General features: G+C 37.1%; 1 protein-coding gene across 1 annotated transcript; it reads right to left on the reverse strand.

Moving 5' to 3' along the window:
- Nucleotides 1–4548: 4548 nt before the first annotated feature.
- dio1 (iodothyronine deiodinase 1) lies at nt 4549–9644 on the reverse strand. Its single transcript, XM_038269695.1, has 4 exons — nt 9256–9644; nt 8183–8326; nt 5598–5797; nt 4549–5157 (listed from the first exon to the last, which is right to left on the reverse strand). The coding sequence occupies exons 1-4, from the start codon at nt 9590–9592 to the stop codon at nt 5092–5094; spliced, it is 747 nt and encodes a 248-aa protein (XP_038125623.1). The 5' UTR covers nt 9593–9644; the 3' UTR covers nt 4549–5091.
- Nucleotides 9645–10411: the final 767 nt, after the last annotated feature.

Below are 10411 nucleotides of genomic sequence, written 5' to 3' on the forward strand. Positions count from 1 at the left end.
AAAAAACAAAAAAAGGTATTACAATGTTCAAGCGTACCTGCAGAGTGAGACTTCCCCTTCCCCCAAATCACTTCTTACCTTTTACGGATCTCCACAGTGGAAAGTGTTCCTCTAACTCTGGGTGTTGATTACATGCTTTAAAGTGACCCATTTATTGCACTGTAGTTTGTCAGCCCCTGCACTGCCCTCTTTTGGACAATGTGTAAAAATCAATTCACAAATCCAAAGCTGCTCATTCAGGCACCTTATGTAGCTAATTCTTAAAAATACACGTTTTTTCAAACCACCATACAACTGACAGCCACTCCGGTTTGCTGAGCAGTTTGTCACTTCTGTATAGTACAGAATTTTAAAACTGCAAGAAAGTAGTAGCCAAGGAAATGACAATGTATCAGCTGTGGAAATAAGTGGACTTGATGCCGAAATGTTAATAGACTATACTTTAAACAACATGTTTGCTGGTTAGCTTAGTGTGAATGATGATATCTTATTAGACTGACCTGCAGTTAAAGGTATTAAGATATAAAATTGTAAAGCTGACTTCTAAGGATGTTGATAGTGATGCACATATGTATTATTTATGTATATATAAATATATGTATGCATGTACAATGAGGGGAAAACAGAACACCCTGCTATTTTGCACGAAATCATGAAATCATGAAGGGGTCTAAAATTCTCATTGTATCCAGAAATCACACTATATGATTTTTTTTAACTATTTATATGATACAGCTGCAAATGGTTATTTAAACAACAGTCTATCAGCTATAATTCTGACGCTCAAAGGCCTGTTAGTCAGCCTTCAAAATGTCCACCTCCACTCCATTTATTATTATTTATTATCCTAAATTAGATGCACCTGTTTGAAGTCGTTAGCTGCATAAAGACACCTGTCCACCATACAATCAGTAAGAATCCAATTACTAAGGTTTGGTAATACACTAAAATGTCATGTTTTGAAATCCTGCATGGCACAGAAGGTCCGTCTTAAGTTTGCCAGTGATCATTTGGATGATCCAGAGGAGTCATGGGAGAAAGTCATGTTGTCAGATGAGACCAAAATAGAATGTTTGGTCATAATTCCACTAATCATGTTCGGAGGAAGAAGAATGATGAGTACCATCCGAAGAACACCATCCCTATTGTGAAGCACGGGGGTCGTAGCATCATGCTTTGGGGGTATTTCTGCACATTGGACAGGGTGACTGTGCTGTATTAAAGACAGGAAGACAGGGGCCATGTATTGCAACATTTTGGGCAAAACCTCGTTCCGTCAATTAGAGTATTGAAGATGGGTCCAAGGAGTGGCTCTAGAAGAAGCACATCAAGGTTCTGGCATGGTCTAAGTCTCCAGACTTAAACCCAATAGAAAATATTTGGAAGGAGCTCAATCTCCGTGTTTCTCAGTGACAGCCAGAGATGGCAAAAGTACTCACCTTCCGTACTTGAGTAAAAGTACAGATACTTGTGTTAACAAATACTCTGGTAAAAGTGGAAGTACTGATTAAACTTCTTTACTCAAGTAAAAGTAACAAAGTACAGGCTTGTAAATTTACTTAAAGTATAAAAGTAAAAGTAGAAACCACTTTTTTCATGCCGTTGCCTACATTTTAAATGGATATCTGCCAATAGGACTAGATCTCCATTGTGTTCATTTTCAATCATCTCGTCGTCCATGCTACTATGCTAACGCCACCGCCACCAAGCTGCAATGATTTGCCGCCAATGAATACCGCCGAATCTGTCGATTCATCTTGTAGTGGTGCATCAAATGCAACGTAGATTCTCATCCAATTAGATTAAATTTGGTATCGATGACGTGAAAAATAATAACGGTAACTCCATTGAAATGATTCAAAACTAAAGTAACGAGACAATTTTTTAAAATGTAAGGAGTAGAAAGTACAGATATTTGTGTAAAAATGTAAGGAGTAGAAGTAAAAAGTCGCCATAAAAATAAGTAGTAAAGTAAAAATATCAGAAAAATCTACTTGAGTACAGTAACGAAGTATTTGTACTTTGTTACTTCCCATCTCTGGTGACAGCCCAGAAAGCTGACTGATCTAGAAAAGATCTGTGTGGAGGAGTGGGCCAAAATCCCTCCTGCAGTGTGGAAACCTGGTGAAAAACTGCAGGAAACGTTTGACCTCTGTAATAACAAAGGCTACTTTACCATATATTAACAGTGATTTTCTCAGGTGTTTAAATACTTAATTGCAGCTGCATCATACAAATAGTTGCAATTTTATTATTTATTTTTATTAGATTATGTCTGTTCATTTAAAATGACAATATCAGACCCCTCCACGCAACATAGCAGGGTGTTCAAATACTTATTTTGCTCACTGTATATATGATTGTATGTGTGTGTGTATATATATATATATATATATATATATATATATATATATATATATATATATAAATATATACATATACATATACACACTTAACAAATACAGGGAACATTCAAATAACACATCCAAATCTGAAAAAGAAATATTCACACTACAGGCAGGTCTAACTTTGTGATTTTTCAAAGAGACGAAAACCAGGAGCTGAGTGATGAAGGGATGTGGCTAAGATGTCAGAAGAACTAAGTTAAAATAATAGTTTTTTACTGTTATTGTTATACTGCTACCAAAGGACAGGAAAGACATTTTTCCCCAGCTTTTTTTTGTGAACCGATAATACGGTATGTTACATCACAGGTAATTAGAGATAAGCCTGTTTGGTTTCATTTTCTCTTGGTACTTCAGTCTAACCTCAAAAATAGACTTTTTCTTCAACGATTCCGCGATATATGTCAATCTGCCGTCTGGTGGACTAAAGTAAAATTGGTATTTTTTGCAGGGAAAAAGGGGGGACGTTTTTTTTTTCCAATTTCTTTATAATTTAGGGCTCTGATTTGTATCCAAACTGGACAACGGTTGGGAGGTTCTGACATTAGGCTATTCTGGATCCCATCTCCACAGAAAGGAAGTCAGACTGAGTTACAGTGGCCCTGCCTCCACAGGATGTGGCCTAACTGGGCCGGAGCCAAACATACTTAGACCAAACTTAGAGCCTCAGTTTATGCTGTCAAAACTAAAAGGACATGAAGCCGCTGTTCCTTCTTATGGACTCAAAAACATAATCTCATCCTAACTATGCATTTTACTTGTCCTCTATGAGTGTGTACATGTGCAATAATACAGCCTTTTTTTGCTCAAAATAGAGAAAATATAAAAATTAAGCACAACACAGCTACAGGCTATCCATTTAATGTTGGTGAGTAAAAGACTATAAATCCATAATTTTCTATAACGCTCAGTTATTCTACAATTAGTCAAAAAGTCCATTCCAAATACAGATATTCACTTAGCTATAAAAAACAAACAAACACTTCTTCCATAACATTAAGGTCATTGAACACAGGAATAAGCAGTGATAAGACTGTTAAACATTAACCTGGATGAGAATATAGATCGTAAGCTTCACTCTTCAAACTCCTGCATCTGCAGAGAATCAGATCGCTGGTCAAAAACACTCTTGCCACAAAACAGGACAACAAAGAACAGCTGGATTCTCATGTCGCTGAAAACTGTATGTCAATATTAACAGGCAGCAAACCTTCCTGTAAAGCAATAAGGATGCAGACCTCTTGTCTTACAGGAATCTTAGTGCAGCGATGACTCCGTGACTAAGAACCTTTCTGAAAAGGTTAATATTCTAGGAGATTAATAAAACAGTTCAGTAAGATTAAGATATACATATACATTCGATTACCGGTAGTTTTCAGTAAGGTTTTTATGCTTGGTGGTTGATGTGTAAAACATCTCTAAATCATTCAGAGTTGCAGAACATTTTATCTAGATTGCTTATTTCAGAAAGAGTTAAACTCAAATTCCCAAAGACATGGCAAGCCACATAGGGTCAAAGGTCAGCCTGGTGAGCTGAAACCAGATGAGAGGCTTCTGGTAAATCTGGATGAGCTGTAGAAATGAATAGCTAAGGTGGGAGAAAACCCTAAGTTATGGAAGAACGCCATCAGAACAAATAATTGGACTCTGGTTCAACCTGAATAGCTGTTCCTTTATTTTTTCATTGTCATTCAATGTCATCCCTGAAGTATATAAAGATCCAGAATATATAATGAAATACGTAAACCTTCTGATTAAATAAATATACCAGACAATAACTATAAGCAGTTGCATTTATTCATCAATTAAGTTTTCAATATAAAATATATAAATTGTTAAACACGCCATTAAATAATTAAATGTGCATATTCAATCCTTAAATCTTCCTTTTGAAATTGAAAGTCTTGTTTTATAATTTATAAAAATAGATTCATTAATTTTATCTTCACTTTATATCTAAAAAGAAAAAAAAATAAAGTTGTATATTTTAGGGGGACGTATTTTTATTTTAATGCTTGGAAACCCCTGCTGCACTCTATGTTGGTCTGTCCTGTGGATGACCCCTTCAGTATTAGAAAAGGGATGTTTGGTCTTTCCTTGTACAGTAGATAACCCAAACAACAGATTAACAAAAGAAAATGGATGGGTGGAAAAGACTATTTTATTTTTACATTATAGTTTTACAAAACAAGCTTGCATATTTAAACAGACTGAAGATTAACAAAAGAAAATGGATGCGTGGAAAAGATTTATTTTTACGTTATACAGTAGTTTTACAGAAGAAGCTTGTATATTTAAACAGACTGAAGAAATAAAGGACCATAAAAAAAAAAACTTTACAGCTGTAGTACTTTGGACAATCAAGTCGACGGCATCAGCTCCCAACAATCTCCCTAAACAAACTCCAAGCTGTCAATCTCTGTGTTTCACCTCATCTGGCCACAGATCCCAGCGGTTTCATCTGCAGCAGTCACTAAGAAACACAGAGCTGAGCTCCATCTCAGACCCTGTTTATTTAAGAGCAGCAAGAGAGCCTGAGGCGCGACAACGGGGCAAAGTTTCGAGGAACTAAAATGGCTGTTGTAATCCAGGTCCAATAAAGAGGTAAAACACGCTTAGATGAGCAGATTACAATAAGCTACTATCCAAAAAAAAAAAAAAGACTGGTGGAGTAATGCCGTTTGAATTATTTCATTTTCTGCAGGACCGAACGCACTTCCTGAGGATTGTAGCCCCAAGGCCCCATTCCCCCCTGCAGGAAAAAAAAAAAAAAAAGAGTTAAAGCTGCATTATACTGAAATCTTTTAACTTTAACTGAAACAGGGGCAGATCAATGTAACTCTTTAGAAAGGTGTTTTGCAAGCAACCTTTACATTTTGATCGTATCAAGAGAATTACTACATGCCACAAATTCTTCTTCAGAGGCTGTTTGTTTTTTATTGCTTTTCATCACGCAATGCTTTGCGATCAGGGAGAACCACACCCTTACTTAAATTTACTTTCCGTAAAGGCATGACAAGAGCAAAACCTGCAGAAAAGATTTGTGTCTTTTTGTATATCTGGGCTAAGCTCCAAATACAGGCACGGTTGATATTGAATTTTAGATTCCTCGAAAAACTTGGCTCATGTACAAGAGGCAGCCTCACAACTTTGTATTGCATATTCCTTCTGCAGGAGTTGCAGAGCTCTCACCTTATAGAGGACTTTTCCAGCCTGCAGCACATACAGCCTCTCAGGCAGAGCAGCATACTTGATGGCTGAGACATCACTCATGTCGTCCACCACCACAGGACACAGGGGGTCATTCTGAACAAGGATCTGCGCTGCAGACAGCCTGTCCTCGAGGCTCCGGTGCTGACTGATGTCAACGTTGTTACGAAACGACCAGCCATCTGTGACACAAAGGCAATTTCTTATTAAGGAAGCTGGCGACCAGACAGCAAACAGCTGTAAATTTTGTTTTATTATTTCAAAGCCTTTTTAGTATGTTGATGATAAAGATACATTTTTTTTTTATCAAAATGGTGACTTTTACAGACATACGAGACAAAAACTAGAAAAACAGACCTAAACTAAGCATTAAATCTTGCCCAAAATTGTGACTTACACCTATAAGTAAAACTCACAAATGATCTGGATCTTTACCAACTTTAAATTAATTGTTCCTTGGGATGAGGTGCATCTCTAATGAAAAAAAAAAAAAAAATTTGTTCATAAAATCAAATCATAAGCATAATCACATTTGATCCTGCTAAGAAACCAACAAAATAGCTCCAGATTTATGAGTCCAATGCTGAGGCTGTCAGTCACTGCTAGTACCTTTATTTGTATTCAAAGTAGCGCTGAAAAAATTGGATTAATCATGATTCATCAATTATTGATATAATTGTCAACTAATTCAGTAATCGATTAATTGTTAACTTGAGTATAGAGACTCTAAAACATTCCTTCAGCTGATAGAGCAAACCAGTTAAAGCAGTAATTATACCAAGATTGTAAAAAAAATATGTAAACATTTTGTACCGTATTTAAGATAAAAAAAATGTTTTTGTCTGTCTTTCATGCTATCCAGAGCCCCTTAAGTGGAAAAGTTTTAATTTCACCTGCTTTAATTTCGTGAAGTCTTCTTTAAGGAACCTTTGGTTATCCAATTATTAATTGAAAAAATAATCGACAGATTAATAAATTTGCAAAATTATTATTAGTTGCAGCCCTAATTCAGAACAGGCTCAAATTGGAAGGCAAGTGAACTTTGGCTCAGTTATTTGAAGACGTTTCAACACCTATCCAGGAATTTTTGTCAATTCTGTTGGCTCACAACACAGCAATCTGTAATTGAGGTGTAAGAGATGCAATTGTGCAGCTGAATCTTGCCAGAGTTATTGGCACTCATGCTGTGTTATGTATTTGTGTAGTTGTTTTGTTTCTTCCAATACAGGAGGCTGCACTGTCCTGTCTGCAAACAGCTCAGCTTAGGTTTGCATGTTCTGTCTTCAGGATGAACCTGTTTTTGTCTGAGGGTGTTGTTCCCTTCCAAGAAACCCTTCTGAGTTTCTCAGAAATTCAGGATTTCATAATGCAAACAATTTGGTTCCACCCACTAAAGAGAGCAGTGGCCATTAGGAAAGGTGAATTTCAGAACCAGGTAGAAGGAGAAAGAACTCCTAATTGTTTAAATATAATTATATGAATACAAAATAATATGTATAATGTACTTTGGAGCCCAACTCATTGTACTATGAACTAAAGTAGTGCCCTGGAAGAGAAAACATAACTGTGCTTCACGCTGCATTAATGCAATCCAGCCTGTGGAAGTTTTTTTATTGATCAATATTTTATTGCTGATATTTCTGCCAGTCCTGATATGTTTACATGCGCCCAGAATATCTCCATCCAGTGGCTTGTTACTAAAACATCCTTGTTGCAAAAAAGATGCTGAAAATACTGCTGCATTTTAGGTGGAAAACTGCTTTTTACATGGTAAATATTAATATTTGCATGTCTTCCACACATGAATTTGCGCAATATACACGCTGTATATCTGCATATTGATGAAAGGCAAGGATATAAAAAAAAATATTTGCAAATACGGTCTGCTGAATGCAAACGCAAATCTTGTAACCTTTTTTCCCTGAGGTCTTCTGTGCATGTAAAAACACGTTTGAACCATGATGATCAAACCAAGAATCTGAACTATTTGCCCATTATTGTTTCCATAACATGTTCATTTAAGCCAGATTAAATAGAGGGTGTCTGAACAATCATTCTCAAGTCTTTCCACTGATTCCTGGTTAGATTTAGTCTGCAGCAAGGCTTGGCAAGGCAAGGCAAGGGTTATTTGTAAGCACAATTCAGTAGAGAATATTTAAAATGCTTTAAATTAAATGTCAAAACTGAAGAAAGATAAAAAGCAGAATAAAAGCAAGTACACAGTAAATGTTGCAGTGTTAAAGTAAAACTTTAAGAGTACATTTGGTCCCACTCTCAGTGTGTGACCAAATGTACTCTTAAAGTGTTACTTTAACACTGCGACATTAACTGTGTTGATAAAAATATGATAAAAGCAGGCAGTAAAACAAACGTATTTATTGGTGGTAAAATGCAAATGGTATTTATATATATATATATATTTATTGTTTCAACGACAACCTGATTTTTTGCGTGCAAAATTCAAAAACTAAAATGAAAGGAAATGCCAATTCTAGCATTTCTTAGCAGCGAGGTCCTATAGATGTGAAGATCTCCACCTGAGTCCCTGCTGGCTTGTTTTCACTCACCTGTTGAATGCGCCTCAGAGATGTAGACCACTAGAAAATCTGCCACGTCCCCAAAGTCCCTGACGAGCTGCTTGAACTCGTCAAGCTTGAACATAAACGGGGGTCAGCTGCAGCTTCCAAAACTCAGCACCAGTGGTCTGTTTTCTGCAGACAGGAAGCAACACACATGATTGAGAGGGAGAGATAGGCTGCAGATATATTCAATTCAGTTCAGTTTATTTATATAGTGCCTATTCACAACACATATCATCTCAAGGCACTTTACAGTTCACCAGATCATACAGTCAAGTGGATTCAAAGTTTTCTATCTAAGGAAAACCAGTTGATTGCATCAACTCATTGGCTTGAATAAAATCCCTCACACTAAGCATGCTTGTAGCTACAGTGGAGAGGAAAAACTCCCTTTTAACAGGAAGAAACCTCCAGCAGAACCAGGCTCAGTGTGAGCGGCCATCTGCCGACGCCAACTGGGGTTCAAGGAGACAGAAGCAGAGACACAAAAAGCAACTGTAAAAGGCGGCCCCGTCCAGGAAACACACAGCCAGGCAGACGAGCTCTGAGCCAACTCCCATGTCAGAGGATGAAGAGAGCACATCCTGCCAGTTACAGTCAGAGAAACAGGACTACACTGGAAAAACAGGCCGATCTCCAGCATCTATAAACAAGGTGTTGCAGCAGCACAGCTGATATTTCTCTCCAGTATGGTGTCACAGCCAAACAGGAACAGATGAGACGAGGCAAAGCTACTATGAGAAAGTGCAAGATATATGGACTTTAGAGATTACTGATTACTTTAGAGAATAGATTACTTTAGAGAATAGAGATTACTGAAATGAAAATGTGACTCTAGTTCTCCTAAATGTTAGTGTACATGTTTATGAAGGTTTATTGTTCTTATGTGATGTATTTTGAAAATATGAGTTTTTGTTTCATTGATGCTCTAAATAAACAAAAATTTTGTTTAAAAAAAAATGTTTTTTCCATTCTTCTTTCTGTGCCCCATGAAAAAACAGTGGCCCCGCCTTGGCCCCCCGAGAAATCTTTGACTAGAACCGCACCTGTTTATAACTCACCTTTCATGTATTGGTAGATGCTGGTTCTCTCTCTGTTCATGCTGATCACAGGTGAGTCTGGAGCTTCTCCGCCTGCAAAAGCCTCTTGTCTCAATGAGAGCCACATAGTCTGACAAGCAACTTTGAGAAATGTAAGAGATCCAAAAGTCAGGCCCCAATCCTCGTAGCTAAACTTTGGGTTTTGGGTCATGGTCACCTTTTCTCCCATTTTCAGGATCAGTTTATTTGCGAGGTTTGGCGTGAGGACCTTTAAAACACTGAGCGTGACGCTCACGGTAATAATGTAGCAGAACATGCATACCGCCGTTAAATAAACCAAACACTTTTGGAGAAACATTGTCCGCTTCTGGTGGAGACAGACTGCTTTCCCCAGCTGCTCCACCCTACAGTAATAACCCCTGGTTACCGCCCAGCTCCATGATGCATTCACGGACACGTCGTATGCTGGCATTTCTAGGAATAGTTTTTCCCCCAGTTTGTATATTTTATTGATACGGAAGAGGATTAGGGCCACTGAAAAAATAAAAAAAGTTAACTGATTTTTAAATGTACGGAAGAGGATTAGGGCCACTGAAAAAAAAAAAAAAAGTAAAAATTCAGAATTCTGACTTTAATCTCAGAATTTTTTTTTCTTAGAATTCTGGCTTTTTCCCCATAATTCTGACTTTTTTTTTTTTCTCAGAATATTTCAGAACATGGTTCCCATCTTAACATAGGTGAAGGTGGTAGCACTCAGCTTCACTGACAGAGATGTGAGTTGTTTGAGAGGGCCAGTAACACATTGGTGGAAAATGACTTTATACATGCCCAAGGGGTCCCCGGTGATGCTATTACATTAATGGAAGAGCAGAAGGTGATTAAAATAAGAGAGCTAGTTTAGTCTCTAAAACAGACATGACATGGGATTGTTAATAACATGTTTGTTAGCTGTCAGAATTCAGTCAGAATTCTGAGATTAAAGACAGGATTCTGAGAACAGAATTCTAAAAAAAAAAGTCAAAATTCTGAGAATAAAGTCAGAACTCTGAGAAAAAAGTCAGAATTCTGAGATTAAAGTCAGAATTCTGACAGAAATGAAATTTAAAAATAAGTTCACTTTTTAAATTTTTTCAGTGGCCCTAATCTTCTTTTGTATATTAGTCACATTAGTAACACT

The sequence above is a fragment of the Cyprinodon tularosa genome, unplaced genomic scaffold, assembly GCF_016077235.1.
Source record: "Cyprinodon tularosa strain WSP-4 unplaced genomic scaffold, ASM1607723v1 ctg735, whole genome shotgun sequence".
In the NCBI taxonomy this organism is placed as follows: Eukaryota; Metazoa; Chordata; class Actinopteri; order Cyprinodontiformes; family Cyprinodontidae; genus Cyprinodon; species Cyprinodon tularosa.